This window comes from Drosophila sulfurigaster, chromosome 3, assembly GCF_023558435.1.
Source record: "Drosophila sulfurigaster albostrigata strain 15112-1811.04 chromosome 3, ASM2355843v2, whole genome shotgun sequence".
NCBI classification, from domain to species: Eukaryota; Metazoa; Arthropoda; class Insecta; order Diptera; family Drosophilidae; genus Drosophila; species Drosophila sulfurigaster.
Genome location: NC_084883.1, coordinates 23342365 through 23356169, shown reverse-complemented (window position 1 = coordinate 23356169; position 13805 = coordinate 23342365). Strand labels below are relative to the sequence as shown.

General features: G+C 41.7%; 6 protein-coding genes across 6 annotated transcripts; 3 read left to right on the top strand and 3 right to left on the bottom strand.

The window, feature by feature from the left end:
- Positions 1–27: 27 nt before the first annotated feature.
- Positions 28–1143, bottom strand: LOC133845527 (tRNA methyltransferase 10 homolog A). Its single transcript, XM_062280006.1, has one exon. It carries the CDS (start codon positions 1032–1034, stop codon positions 93–95), a length of 942 nt encoding a protein of 313 aa, XP_062135990.1. The 5' UTR covers positions 1035–1143; the 3' UTR covers positions 28–92.
- An 87-nt stretch (positions 1144–1230) lies between these two features.
- On the top strand, positions 1231–6080 carry LOC133845513 (ribonuclease 3). Its single transcript, XM_062279984.1, has 3 exons — positions 1231–2845; positions 2914–5226; positions 5284–6080. Exons 1-3 carry the CDS (start codon positions 1330–1332, stop codon positions 5445–5447), a joined length of 3993 nt encoding a protein of 1330 aa, XP_062135968.1. The 5' UTR covers positions 1231–1329; the 3' UTR covers positions 5448–6080.
- On the bottom strand, positions 6026–8247 carry LOC133845518 (mitochondrial-processing peptidase subunit alpha). Its single transcript, XM_062279991.1, has 6 exons — positions 8059–8247; positions 7611–7992; positions 7135–7551; positions 6938–7078; positions 6374–6878; positions 6026–6312 (listed from the first exon to the last, which is right to left on the bottom strand). The coding sequence occupies exons 1-6, from the start codon at positions 8109–8111 to the stop codon at positions 6143–6145; spliced, it is 1668 nt and encodes a 555-aa protein (XP_062135975.1). The 5' UTR covers positions 8112–8247; the 3' UTR covers positions 6026–6142.
- Positions 8248–8422: 175 nt separating this feature from the next.
- On the bottom strand, positions 8423–8743 carry LOC133845534 (uncharacterized). Its single transcript, XM_062280013.1, has one exon. The coding sequence runs from the start codon at positions 8741–8743 to the stop codon at positions 8441–8443; it is 303 nt and encodes a 100-aa protein (XP_062135997.1). The 3' UTR covers positions 8423–8440.
- Positions 8744–9073: 330 nt separating this feature from the next.
- LOC133845533 (uncharacterized) lies at positions 9074–10809 on the top strand. The gene is made up of 3 exons (XM_062280012.1): positions 9074–9211; positions 9600–9940; positions 10004–10809. Exons 1-3 carry the CDS (start codon positions 9160–9162, stop codon positions 10145–10147), a joined length of 537 nt encoding a protein of 178 aa, XP_062135996.1. The 5' UTR covers positions 9074–9159; the 3' UTR covers positions 10148–10809.
- Positions 10810–11246: 437 nt separating this feature from the next.
- LOC133845529 (protein lifeguard 1) lies at positions 11247–13518 on the top strand. The gene is made up of 3 exons (XM_062280007.1): positions 11247–11427; positions 11806–12077; positions 12150–13518. The coding sequence occupies exons 1-3, from the start codon at positions 11379–11381 to the stop codon at positions 12747–12749; spliced, it is 921 nt and encodes a 306-aa protein (XP_062135991.1). The 5' UTR covers positions 11247–11378; the 3' UTR covers positions 12750–13518.
- Positions 13519–13805: the final 287 nt, after the last annotated feature.

The following is a 13805-nucleotide window of genomic DNA, read 5'->3' as shown; positions in this document are numbered from 1 at the left end:
ACGTTTAAAGTAATTAACAAATAAAACTAGATTTGAATTTATTTATTCTTCACTTTTTTTCTAGGCAAAGGTATAAATCCGTAACGTTAAGGTCAACTTTCTGTTGTGGGTTGATCTTTTAAGTCTTCATCTTCATCCTCAATTGACGCTTTGCTTTGCTCTTCAAATGGTTCTTCTTGGTCATTTGGCGTTATAATATCCTTCGCCTCTTTCGCCTTGGCACCTTTTCGTTGCGGAATAGTTTCGAGAATAGCTTGAGTCCAATCCTGTCCAGCCGCAACTCGCGTCAAAAGTTCGAATACATGAAACGTACTCAACACGGAACGTGTTTTCATATCTACATGCTCGCTGAGTGGAAGACGCGCCGTCGATAGACCTTCAGTAGTGGCACGTTGGTGACACAATCCTTTGAAGTGGTTGTGATCAACGAGTCCGCCAATCACATAGGCGTGACCGGCCAGCGGCTTCTCCAGCACCTTGTCCGATTCGCATGTGAGATATACAAGCTTATTTTTTTCAAATACATCGCTGTGCGTGCGATCAAAATGATATTCAACGTTCCAGTTCTCCCAACCGTCGTTCTTTTTGAAACTCTCGTGAATATGACCGTCACGCTTTATTCCTGTGAAGTGGAGACGCAATGGCTGTTCAGATCGGCGATTAATAGTGTAAATGCGCAAGCATTGCTTAACACACTTGGCAATATCACGCTCCTGCATCAGATCGTCGTAGTTCAAATCGATGGCCACGTTGACTGCATCTTCAGCGCTCTGATTGCTGACGGATACCTGGCGGCGTTTCAGCTCCTTGCGCGACGGACCCACGGTCGTAGGCAATCCCAAGGCCTTGGCCTGTGCTTTTTTTTCCTTCCGGCGCTCCCGCTCCTTCTGTCGACGCACCTTTCGCAATTCAATCATTTCGGCGTGTTTGCGTTGTTTCTTTAATTGGTTTTTGCTCAACGGTGTGCATGGCGTTGTGCCGGGACAGGTACTGAGCGTGATCTCTGCGGGTTGCTGCTGCTCCTCGGCGTCCATATTTATATTAATTTTATTTAACAATTTGTAATTATTATTAAAATGTTATTAAAGTTGTGTTGCTGCCATATGGCTTTATAAACAGCTGTTGCCGCATCGAATCGATTGCAGTTTTGCCCATCGGTATCGATAAGGTGTTGCTGACAATGTGACCAATTATAGTATATTCTTATTGGTATATTTCAAAATGCGACTTTCGGTCACGCAGTGATAATTTGTGGATTGCAGGGATAGGGTCAACAAACAAAAGTTTTTGAAGTTATTCTTGCGTTATAACGTAATCTGGTAAATAAAAATGTATCAGCCTCCATTGCCACCGCCGCAAGACTTTCCAGCGCAACCACCTCCGCCACCGCCACCACCTGAAAGCGAAGATATATCACCGCCCGGCGTTCAAGACATTCCAATTGCTCCAACAGATGCCGGTCAAGCTGCAACAGCGTATAATTATCCGCCTCCGCCAATTGGAAATGCTTCTTATAGCGCTCAAGGTTCTTCTTCAAACTATTTCAAATATGCTCCACCAACGTATGCACCACCACCCCAAACTGAAGCGAATCCATCGACAGGCTACAACTCAAATTCTTCTTCATACGCTTACGAAAGTTATCCATATCAGGAAGGATACGCCGCTCAGCAGAACTATGGGCATCCGCCTCCGAATTCATATAACTACGAGTCCTATAGCCACAACTCAACGTATTCGTACAAATACCAAGAAAGAGAACGCTACGAATACACGCCCAATTATCGACCCCCAAATCAACGATACTCCAACTACAATCCTAATTATCAACAACAACAACAGACAAGCTATGGTGGAGGATATGGTTATAGCAATCGTTATGAGCAACGTTATAATGCTCCACGACAGGCACGAGCATCCTCTTACTATTCGTCCGGCAGAAGCAGCTCCAAGGGAGCTTGTAGCGATGATTCGCGTAGCTATCGGGAACGCAGCGAATCTGTCCAAAGAGAGCCAAAGATCGAAACGGAACGCGATCGTTTGTTACGTCAGTGGTGTTCGAATTATTGTGAGAAATCTGAGGACTATGTGAAGAAAATGAATGCTCTAAATGATACAGAAACACCAGTAGAATCCTGGGTACGTTCCTCACCAGCCGAGCTGTACTACGAACGCACCAAGAACGAGCACGAGGTGAAGGCCAAGACACGCCTGCACAAACTCTGTGCTCTCTTCGACGATGAGCTCATTCAGCGTGCAAATCGTGTACGCGAAACGTTGCCAGCATATGTGCCACCGCCAAGGAAAGCGCGACGTCGTGTCTGCAAGCACAAACACAAGTCGGAGGCATGCTCCTCCAGCTCGGACTCGGACTCGGATGACGATGCTTTCAAGATTGAGCAGGATTGCTGTATGGAAGAGCTGTCGCGCAAGGTACAGCATCCCCAACGAGTCCATGCCGATTTGTGGCACAACGATGCTGGCGAAATGAACGATGGACCATTGTGTCGCTGTTCGGCTAAATCGCGACGTATTGGCATACGGCATGGTATCTATCCGGGCGAGAAGGGATACGAAATTTGCGACAAGGAAACCAACAATGCAGGCAGCTTGTATCATTATAGGATCACCATTTCGCCACCCACCAACTTTCTGACCAAAACACCGACAATCATCAAGCATGATGAGCACGAGTTTCTCTTTGAGGGCTTCTCATTGCTTTCGCATGTCCGTCTAACGGATTTGCCGGTCTGCAAGGTGATTCGCTTTAACATTGAGTACACCATTGAGTATGATGAAGAGCAGATGCCCGAGAATTTCACCATACGCGAATTGGACTTGTTCTGTGAGTTGTCGAAACACATTCTCGGCTGCCTTATCAATTAACTTAACTAATATTCGTCTCACTTGCAGTTGAGTACATGTTTCATGAGCTGCTGGAGCTGGTTGACTTCAACTTGATGCCCAACGGCGCCACAAATGAGGAGGAATCCTGCCCAGCCTTTCATTTTCTGCCACGCTTTGTCCGCGAGCTGCCCGACAACGGCAAAGAGGTGCTCGCCATGTGTGAGGTGCTCAAGTATCTTCTAGACAATTCAGCGAAGCTGGTGGAGCGGCAGCAGCTGTTGCATTTGAACCAAATCAGTCAGCACGAGTGGCAAAAGTATGTGGACTTCATAAAGGGCATGCTGGTGACAAAACCAGGCCATAAGCCATGCTCACTGCGTGTGGATCAACTGGATCGCAACAATTCGGATCTGCCAGAGTGTCTCGATCGAGAGACGGGTATTTCTCATCCAGCAATCGTGCATTTCGGCATACGTCCACCACAACTGAGCTATGCAGGCAATCCAGAGTATCAAAAGGCATGGCGAGAATATGTAAAGTTTCGTCATTTGATGGCCAACATGTCGAAGCCATCATTCAAGGACAAACGTAAGCTGGAGGACAAGGAGCAGCGTCTGCAGGAGATGCGCACCCAGGGCCGCATGAAACGCAATATAACAGTGGCCATCAGCTCGGAGGGTTTCTATCGAACGGGCATTATGTGCGACATGGTGCAGCATGCGATGCTTATACCAGTGCTCACCGGACACTTGCGTTTCCACAAATCATTAGATCTGCTGGAGGAGAGCATTGGTTACAAGTTTAAGAATCGCTACTTGCTGCAGCTGGCTCTGACGCATCCTTCCTACAAGGAAAACTACGGCACCAATCCGGATCATGCTCGCAATTCACTCACAAACTGCGGCATCCGGCAGCCCGAGTATGGAGATCGCAAGATTCATTATATGAACACACGCAAGCGTGGCATTAATACGCTGGTCAGCATAATGTCACGATTTGGCAAAGATCACGAGACCGTTTCAAATATAACCCATAACGAACGTCTGGAATTTCTGGGTGATGCTGTTGTCGAGTTCTTGAGCTCGATTCATTTATTCTTTATGTTTCCGGAGCTGGAAGAAGGCGGTTTGGCCACTTATCGCGCTGCCATCGTACAGAATCAACACTTGGCTCTGTTGGCCAAAAAACTACAGCTCGAGGAGTTCATGCTGTATGCTCATGGCTCGGATTTGTGTCACGAGCTAGAGCTACGACATGCAATGGCCAACTGCTTTGAGGCGTTGATGGGCGCCTTGTTGCTGGACGGTGGCATTAAGGTGGCCGATGAAGTCTTTACCGATGCCCTCTTTAGGAAGGAGGACAAGTTGCTTAAGATTTGGAAAAATTTGCCCGAGCATCCGTTGCAAGAACAGGAACCGCTGGGCGATCGCAGCTGCATTGGTTCATATAAAGTACTCAAAGATTTGACTAGATTCGAAGACTCCATTGGCATCAAGTTCAAGCATATTCGTTTGCTAGCACGAGCATTTACCGATCGTTCCATTGGATTCACACATTTGACGCTGGGCTCCAATCAGCGACTGGAATTCCTTGGAGACACTGTGCTGCAATTGATCTGTTCGGAGTACTTGTATCGCCACTTTCCCGAGCATCACGAAGGTCATTTGTCGCTGTTGCGCTCCTCGCTCGTCAACAATCGGACACAGGCTGTGGTCTGTGATGATCTAGGCATGCCCCAGTATGCTGTCTATGCCAATCCCAAGGGCGACTTGAAGACCAAAGATCGCGCAGATCTGCTAGAGGCATTCTTGGGCGCTTTGTACGTGGACAAGGGTCTGTTGTTTTGCGAACAGTTCTGCCATGTCTGCCTCTTTCCGCGCCTCCAATTGTTCATTATGAATCAGGACTGGAACGATCCCAAATCAAAGCTGCAGCAATGTTGCCTCACGTTGCGCACCATGGACGGTGGAGAACCCGATATACCTTATTACAAGGTGGTCGAGTCCAGTGGCCCGACAAATACTCGTGTCTACAAGGTGGCCGTTTATTTCCGCTCCAAGCGTTTGGCCACTGCTAGCGGTTCGTCCATACAGCAAGCCGAGATGAATGCAGCCAAGCAGGCGCTAGAAAATTCACGGGATCTCTTTCCCCAGCTGGATCACCAGAAGCGGGTCATTGCGAAGAGCATCAAGAAGCAAACCGGCAACGAAATGGATACTGATGCCAATAAGCAGCTCCAAGATGGCAAGGCCAAAAAACCCAAGTATGCGGCGCCCCTGGAGGATGAATCACACTTGCCCAAGCAATATCGCATGCATGAGAATATATCCAGTGATGAGTTACCCGACGATGATGACGACGAGTATACCAAACGCACTTGTAAGTCTTTGTAAATTGCATACCACGCAGCTCACTAATAAATCGCATTATTTCCAGCTCCATTGCCTATGCCGAGGAGTCGAAGTAGTGATTCAAGTAGCAGTAGCAGCAGCAGCAGTAGCAGTGGTAGTGATAGCGACAGCTCCAGCGGACCGCCGAGACGCAAAGCGCGCCTTGAACCGGCCTCAACTTCACCCGTGTCTCCGGCATCATCGTCGTAATAAATCCAGTATATTTCTAAGCTAAAATCCAATAGAGAATCTTAAGAAATGCCATTGTTATGGTGGGCACAACTTTAAACATGAATTCCTTTTAATATTTATTGTCTTCACTAATTGAAGATAATCTGCCTTGTTTTCAATTTGGCCTAAATATGCTGATTTTTTCTTATTTCAATATTAGAAAGAAATAAAGCGAACGGTACTCCAAAATAATTAAATGTTAAACGAAAAATAAACTATTAATTTGTTGACTCCTTAAATCATTAAATAACTATCTTCTTAAATGCAGCTGATTTTTACTCTTATGGAGTAGCATTTGGTTTATACTAAAAACTTACCAAATTAAAAATTTTTAACAGCTTGGTTATTTAAATCCAATTGATATTAGTGCTCACAAAAACGCCAATAAATGGAAACAGCTTTTTAGATTATTTATAAATGAATTGCACTTTTTTCATTGGTGTGGCTTAGTTCAATTTTATTGAACATCGTTTGCATTCAAAAAATAAATGTGTTTCCTTTTACCAATTTTATCTGATCAAATAACAAATCCATAGGAACGAAAATTAAAGGATCAATTTTGATTTTGCATAGGGGTTTCAAATTCTTAACAAAATTACATCGATTTGAATGCCCATGGTACAAAATGCAATACGAATTAATTAACGCCTCGATTACTGAGGTTTTTTTTATCGCTATTTGAAGAGCGATAAACGACGTCCAAGCGAACGCCCGCTGTTGCTCAGTGCATTGGTTATGTGCGACATTTCTGGCAGATTCTGGATATCACCACGAGCAGCCACCGATGGCACGGAGCTAAGCAGTCTTTGTGCCACTCGTTGTATGTCCGAAGCAGTTACCTTATCTGTAAATAATATAATTAATTTAACATCGTTGTCAGTTTGCTTTTACTTTTGTAAACTCACCAATCTCATTGATGAAATGTTCTGGACGCTTGCGATACCCTGTGACCAGCACCTGTCGTCCCACATCCTCGAACACAACTGGTCGTGACTCCAGGTTCATCAGCAGCATGGACTGTAATTGTATCTTGGAGCGCATCAGCTCCTCACGGCCCGGTTCAGCGGCCATGCTCATCAGCTCACGCGTCAATACTTCGACCATGTCGCGCAGATGCTGGGGTGGTGCACTGCCATGTATGCAGAAGAGACCAGTGTCCACATACGCGTGATTGTATGCCGTTGCGCTGTACATCCAATGGTAGCGATTCAACACTTTGGTATAGAGGCGAGAGTACATGCCTTTGCCGGGACCGCCGGCAGAGAAAGAGCCACCGCCGCCCATCATGATATTCAGCACACACAGTGGCACAAAGTCGCGATCTTGATGGGAGCAGCCCTCAAAGCCGAGCACCACATGCGCCAGCTCCGGAAGCCCGGCTGCCGCATAAATGGGAATTTCACAATTTTCCTATAGTTAGCAGAAAAGTTACGTCAAGTTTATTTTTCTCGCATGTGAGCAACACTCACCTTGACTAAACCGCCCGTGTATTGCGCCACAGAAGTATCCACTTGATTAGGTCCCAAGTTTGCTGCATTTTCATTCACCCAAATGGCTTGATCTTCCACGAAGTACTTCTTTACATGCTCTACCAGCTCATCGTGATCCACCTGGTTTAATATATTAATATTAATGCGAAAACTGTGCATTATAGAAGGGAACTTACGCCAACGCCAGCAATAACCATGCGATCCGGCGCGTGATGATACTTCAAGTAATTCATTAACACATTGCGATCGATATTCTCCAGATTCTGTGGTGGGCAAAGCTTTGGTAATCCCAGAGTATTATCTCTATAAGCTGCTGCGTGAATCATATCCATAAGAATTGGCTCCTGTTCGGGTCGCATGCCCAATGTCTCCAATTCGAAGCTGACAGCACGACGCGCTAGGTTCACTTCTTGTTCGCTGAGAATTGGCCGCAACGTGACATCGGCCAATAAGCGTGTCACAGATTCGAGAGCACGACTGTCAATGCTGGCTGCATAGATGAGGGTATCACGCGAACTTTGGCAATCGCATATACCGCCGTTCTTTTCCAGCTCTTTGAGTATGGCATCCTTATTGGGAAAGTTAACTGTTGACTGCAAAGTGAAAAGGATTAAAGATTAAATGATAATAAAACAAATCACATCGCACTTACATTGAACGCAAGCTTTTCGAGAAAATGTGATACGCCACTGGGATAGGCGACCTCATAACGTGGTCCAGAGTCCAGCACAAGACCAACCGTGCAAAATTGGCCATAACGTGGCTCGGATGCAATGCGCAATCCGTTGGCTAGCGTTGTCACTTTGGTTGACGCACTCTCGGCCAACGGTTCAGCGTATACGGCCTCTGGCAAATTAGGCAGTGGATCGGTAAGTGGGGGCAAATGCGTAACAACTTCTTTCGACGGCGTGTTTATTTTGTGTGGACCACCTTCCTGGCTACGCACGCGGCCGGTGATTTGTCCAATACCCGTGCCACTTCCAATTTCATCGCCACCAACTGTCGTCACTTTGGTTGCAAATCGTCGTGGAAATCTAGTTAAATAACAATTGATGAAATTACATTTACCGGGTGCCGCTGTCCACACTTGTATTTCTTACGTGCGCCATGAGTTTTTAAGAGCCCTCAGCATACTGAAGCTGCGCACATTCATGATTTGCAGGTGATTTTGATCTGGCCTTGAGCGTTTTCAACGATTTATTTACAATTTCAACTGTTTGAATTTTGTTGCGTTCAAGAAATTTGTTTCAAAGACATATTTTCGACGAAAAGAAAATGTTCTTCTTCTTGACAGCTGTCAATTCGAAATTGACGATAAGCAACTAGCCCAGGGCTGCGTTTTCTATCTTATCGATAAGTCAGCGGGGGAAATTTAATTGAAAGAGACATGTTCCAATACACATTTTCTTTTTGAACCGTATTTATTATTATTTTAGTGTGGTAGTGTAATACATTGAGTGGAACTTATTGCACAAATTAAAATTAATCAAAATTGAATCGCCTTTTTCCATCAAAACGATATCCATAGGCAGCAGCATTTTTGGTGTCCACCAGTGCAGGATTTCTATGCTTAAAAAAGCTTCCATGCCCATGAGCGGGTCTAGAAGCACTATTTGGAATGCCCTCCACTTCCCGTGGATAAAATGCCTCAAACATTCCTTCGGGGGGAAGACAGCATTCAACTATTTTTGTATCATTTGGATCATATGCAATTACATTGCTCAGTTGGTATTGAGCGCACATAAAAAGCATTAGTAAACTTAAAAATTTCGTAATTATAAACATCGCAGCTGGTTTATATTCACGCACAGTTCACTTTTACTTTTCGTTTACAATAAGATAGTGGCTTTTGTGGCTAAACTCGTTTCGTATGCGAATTTAAGCTTGTTTCAGTTATTGTGGCTGAAATTACACTGACTGCGCTTTTGCAGCACTTGTTTCAAGTTCGATCGTTCAACAGAAAAGCTTTTTAATGCTCAAAATGGCGCGGTCTCTTTCAAACAGGTGGGCAGCACTACTCACGCGCTGTGGGGGATTGGCAAAAATGTATCTGCGAAATTCGACGATCCATCAGATAGCCATTGTTTTTTGGGCGAAAAGCACGGCAAACACCCACAAAAAAACAATTTGCATATTTCAAAAGTGTAAAAGTTAAAAAATAACACGCAGCTGTGATCCTTAGATCTAAAAAAAAGATAAATATGAATTATGAACGGATGACTGAGCCAGAAGATGAAGAAAGCAGCGTTCAAAGTAAGTTGTTGACATCTTCTTCGACATATGTAAACAACTGCGAAGACCCATACGTAGAGACATACTTATGAGAGTGTGTGTGTGGTTGATTCGCAATTTCATTAGTGGACCAATTTTACATAGTATCAATACCAGCGCCGGGATTTCAATATAATATACGTATTTCGAACGAAGTGTTAAAAAACGTGTTTCTAAGGTAAGTATCTTCTGTTTGCATTGTATGTTAATTTATACAAGCATGTATGAAATTAATGTATCTGATACAATTGGCATTGTGTGATCTCTATAAACGCACAAATTTCTCGGCATGCAGATACAACAGGTCTCGGCAATAAGTGAAAAGTTTTTGAAATTCCGGAGTAAATTATTAAACAAAATTTAATTTCAGATCCAAGTAATGATGATGGGAACAACACTCGCCAAATTCCGCAGGCAGCAGAGCAAAATGATGCAGAAAATAAGCCAGAAGATAACGTAAAATATTTTATATCAACACCGGGTACAGAACTTCAACAAATAATTAATAATAATGGACAGAATAATACCACAAATAAACCGATGGGCAATGCAAAATACTATATAGCATCATCCGCTACAGGCACTGTGACTATTTTAACAGAAACTGATTTTGGATTTTTTGTTGCTCCTGATTTACATCCGGACAGTTTGGCTCTTTGTGATGAAAGCACCCAAAAGATGTTTCTTCGTACTATCTACACGATACTTTTGGTAAGGTCTACACACTACTCTGAACTATAAGTATGACTAAATATTTGTATCAATTGTTTGCAGACACAATTAGTTTTTTACCACGAGCATTATAAGCATCTTCTTATACCACGAAGCAACAAAACATTTTGTATTGGAGAACAGAGAAGTATTAATCCTTGCTCTGATTGTAAATGTTATCATAGTGATTATGACTTCATGCAGTGAAACCATTCGTCGCCAACATCCTATTAATTTAGTGGTTCTGATCATATTCACTTGTACCATGTCACTATTTTTTGGTATAGGGACCAGCTTACTGCAACCTCACTATCTGATACTAATGATAACAGGAATGACTGCAGTGAATATTGCTGCCGCGATTATATTCGTAATGCAAACGAAATATAAGTATACGCCTTGGAGGTGTGGTGGAATTGCCACCATCATTTCTTTTCTAGCTCTTGGATTGTCTGCTGGATTTTTACTTGACAGTTTTTGGGAAGCGGCACTTGGTATTTTTGTTGCCTGGGTTGTTTGCTGCACGATAATCTTCGATGCACAGCGTATTATTTGCGGCTGGCATACGTATGAGTTCAAACCGAATGAATATACTTTTGGTGCGCTATCATTGTATTTCGATAGCATAGACTTTCTTATGCGCTTCTCACGTATTAGAAAACGTAGCCCAATTCTTGTACTTGCTAAGGAGGATTTGCCGGCCAGATTACGAAATGCATAATTTTAAATTACCTACATTTATGTATATGATTTACTCAGGGATTTTACACTTGACAATGTCTTATAGCAAGCAAAAACTAAAGTCAATTTCATAAATCGTATAATAACCTTATACACATAGAAAATAAATGTAATACTTTTTCAAGAAATGTTTGATTTTGTATTGGGAATTGGGAATTTTTATGATCGACTACGTTTTATTTTAAGAGAAAGTCCGCCCACAATTTGCAATCAGTTTCAAGGCGCGAAATCATGCTTTCAAAATGCGTACACGCTTTATTTCGATTAAGTTGGCAGCTCTGTTTGTAATATTGCTGTGAGTGTCAAATTAAGAATAAACTTTACGGCAGATGGCAATTTCGAAAATTAGCACGAACTTGACACGAGTGTTTCAGATTTTGTGATATATAAATACATTCAATCGATTATAATTTTTATTATATTATTATTGGACTTATATGTTTTCAAATTGAGCAATGTGCATTTAAAAATTGTGTTATAGAACAATTTAATGTTACCTACACTCTGTGCTCGTGAGTCGGTGTTCTTTTTCGAAAAAAGCACGTCATTCTTCCATCTCTTAGAACTCAGCCAATTGGTCCATTTAAAAAGAACTACGTACTGAGATAACAGCGGTTGTGCATTCATGCACGCCATTAGTGTCGTTACTGAATTATTTCACCCGGGGTTATCTACCAATTGAGTATACAATCAAAAAATGTCCTACAATCGAATAACAGAACCAGTCAACCTGGATAACTTGCCAAGTAAATTGACAATAAATACAAAAACTTTCACAACATATTCTTCGAATGTTTAGCATAAACATTTTCGAATGTATACATACAAACATTCATACATACATACATATATATTAATTTACTACTATCGTATCCATAACCGGTAACTGGATTTCGATGTAATATTTTAAATTCAAATTGAATTTCTATAATCAATCATATTTTTTAGCTTCTTATTTCGCGCACATTGTGGATACAAATTCAATATTTGTATGTATGTTTGTATGTATACTTTTTTCCCGGCGTCAATGACGCATTATTTATTCGAACTGTAGATACAAAAGTCTAGACATGAAAAATAGTGAGACTGTATTCGAAAAGAATTAAATAATAATAACATTTTAGAACCAGTCAACAATGGCGAGCGCTATCCACCGATTGCATTGCCTGCTCCTGAAAACGGAACCGAAACAAAGGCGGCAGACAATTCAAATACTGCTATGATGAATGTCGCTCCAATATTGGAGAGTGGGGACCTTATAATGCGTAATACTCCTGGACTTATTATTACTAGTCCTGGAATGGACGATACTACAGGATTAGAACCTAAGAATTTCGGTTTTACGGAGGAAAGCATACGCAAGGGCTTCATTCGGAAGGTCTATATGATTCTTGTGGTGAGTTGTGAATGTAAAGCTAATGCTACAGACAGAGTATTGAACTTAAATTATTATCTCTCATATTTGCAGATGCAATTATTGTTTACCTGTGGCGTTATCAGCATCTTTTTGTACCATGAGCCGACAAAAAGGTTTGTCTACCAGAACCAACAAGTGCTCTTCGCCGCTTTGATCGTTAATTTGGTCGTCCTCCTATCGATGGCATGCTGCGAAACAGCCCGACGCAGCTATCCGATCAATTTCATATGCCTCGGTCTATTCACATTTACCATGTCACTACTACTGGGCGCCATATCCAGCACAATGGATGCTAACCTGGTGCTAATGGCTGTGGGAGTCACCGCTGTGTTGGTCATCGCTTTGTCCATATTCGCCATACAAACCAAGTATGATTTCACAGCTTGGCGTGGCGTTATGATTGCCGTTGTTGTCTGCTTGCTGCTGCTGGCCCTTGCTGGTGGATTTCTCCGGGAGACTTTCGGCGAGACGGCAGTGTCGATTTTTGGTGCCTTGATTGCCAGTTTCCTGCTAATCTATGATACCCAATTGATAATTGGTGGCACGCACAAGTATCAGTTTAGCCCGGAGGAATATATATTTGCTGCATTAACATTATACGTGGACTGTGTGCGCATTTTCCTATATGTATTACGTATGGCCAGGCGGTAAACCGCCAACCCGTTATAGTTTACATTACAAACCTCATAATTAATACCGAACTATGAATCGAATTATACATAAATATTTTAATTACACTGATTGTAAAACGATGTTAAACACGTAACTAACAACACAATTAATTGCAAAGTGAACAGTGAGAATCTACAACGACAAGACTCGAATGATTATAGAGAACAAACTGAAGAAAAGAGGATTAGTGACCATTCAATGGTATGCCAAAAGATTTGTGTAAACGTCAAATTCTCATTTAATGATTAGTTAGTTATGCTGCTTGATCAGACTAATGGATGCATTTTGTGCTTATTATATATACATCTATAAATATACCTATACATTATGAATGTTTGTGAATTTCTTTATGATTAAATGTAAATTATACTATTATGATATGTATTACAGATGTATGTCGATCAGAGTAAAATAAAACCAAGCATTTAATATATTTTTGTTGTTTCTCTTATTTTTATTACGCTTTCGTTTTCTTTCTTTTTTTTTTGGCTCATTTCCTATATAGTACAGTTAGTTTATCTTGAGTTATTTATAGCGAATATGTATGAATATGGTGTTACTATCAAAATACAATCACAAAATATATTTTATGTTTTGTTTTGTTTTGTTTTGTTTTGTTTGTTTGCTGCTGCTGTTGTTGTCATAGTATATTTACATGCTAATTCAAATTAAACATATTTAAGAGTAGCAGGAGAGCCTTAATTATAAAATGCCTAAATAATTATTCATCAATTGATACACAGAAAATGTTTTAATAAGTAGCCCATGTGTTTTCATTTCTGGATATACATAGAAGCTCTCTGGCCTGGCCGTGGTCAATGTGTCATAACGCTCGACGCTTAATATTACATTTTTAATTTTAATTTTCATCAATTGAATTAATTTGATCTAAGTACTCGGTAATTCTCCAGACAACGAATATATTTCTCGATATGATCCATATTGTATGTGTTGGTTTTATGAATATGTTCTTATCTTGCTTGTGTGCGATGAAATTGTGTACAAGCTTCAATTATTCGCTTGTCTAAATAATAA

Excerpts from the sequence above, each read along its gene's own strand:
- LOC133845518 (XM_062279991.1), bottom strand. The coding sequence starts at position 8,111 with ATGAATGTGCGCAGCTTCAGTATGCTGAGGGCTCTTAAAAACTCATGG. Across the intron at positions 7,079-7,134 it reads TGGTTATTGCTGGCGTTGGC|GTGGATCACGATGAGCTGGT; the intron begins GTAAGTTCCCTT and ends ATATTAAACCAG. Across the intron at positions 6,879-6,937 it reads ACACGGGCGGTTTAGTCAAG|GAAAATTGTGAAATTCCCAT; the intron begins GTGAGTGTTGCT and ends TGCTAACTATAG.
- LOC133845527 (XM_062280006.1), bottom strand. The coding sequence starts at position 1,034 with ATGGACGCCGAGGAGCAGCAGCAACCCGCAGAGATCACGCTCAGTACC.
- LOC133845513 (XM_062279984.1), top strand. The coding sequence starts at position 1,330 with ATGTATCAGCCTCCATTGCCACCGCCGCAAGACTTTCCAGCGCAACCA. Across the intron at positions 2,846-2,913 it reads ACGCGAATTGGACTTGTTCT|TTGAGTACATGTTTCATGAG; the intron begins GTGAGTTGTCGA and ends TCTCACTTGCAG. Across the intron at positions 5,227-5,283 it reads CGAGTATACCAAACGCACTT|CTCCATTGCCTATGCCGAGG; the intron begins GTAAGTCTTTGT and ends CATTATTTCCAG.
- LOC133845529 (XM_062280007.1), top strand. The coding sequence starts at position 11,379 with ATGTCCTACAATCGAATAACAGAACCAGTCAACCTGGATAACTTGCCA. Across the intron at positions 11,428-11,805 it reads CAACCTGGATAACTTGCCAA|AACCAGTCAACAATGGCGAG; the intron begins GTAAATTGACAA and ends ATAACATTTTAG. Across the intron at positions 12,078-12,149 it reads AGGTCTATATGATTCTTGTG|ATGCAATTATTGTTTACCTG; the intron begins GTGAGTTGTGAA and ends TCATATTTGCAG.
- LOC133845534 (XM_062280013.1), bottom strand. The coding sequence starts at position 8,743 with ATGTTTATAATTACGAAATTTTTAAGTTTACTAATGCTTTTTATGTGC.
- LOC133845533 (XM_062280012.1), top strand. The coding sequence starts at position 9,160 with ATGAATTATGAACGGATGACTGAGCCAGAAGATGAAGAAAGCAGCGTT. Across the intron at positions 9,212-9,599 it reads TGAAGAAAGCAGCGTTCAAA|ATCCAAGTAATGATGATGGG; the intron begins GTAAGTTGTTGA and ends ATTTAATTTCAG. Across the intron at positions 9,941-10,003 it reads CTATCTACACGATACTTTTG|ACACAATTAGTTTTTTACCA; the intron begins GTAAGGTCTACA and ends AATTGTTTGCAG.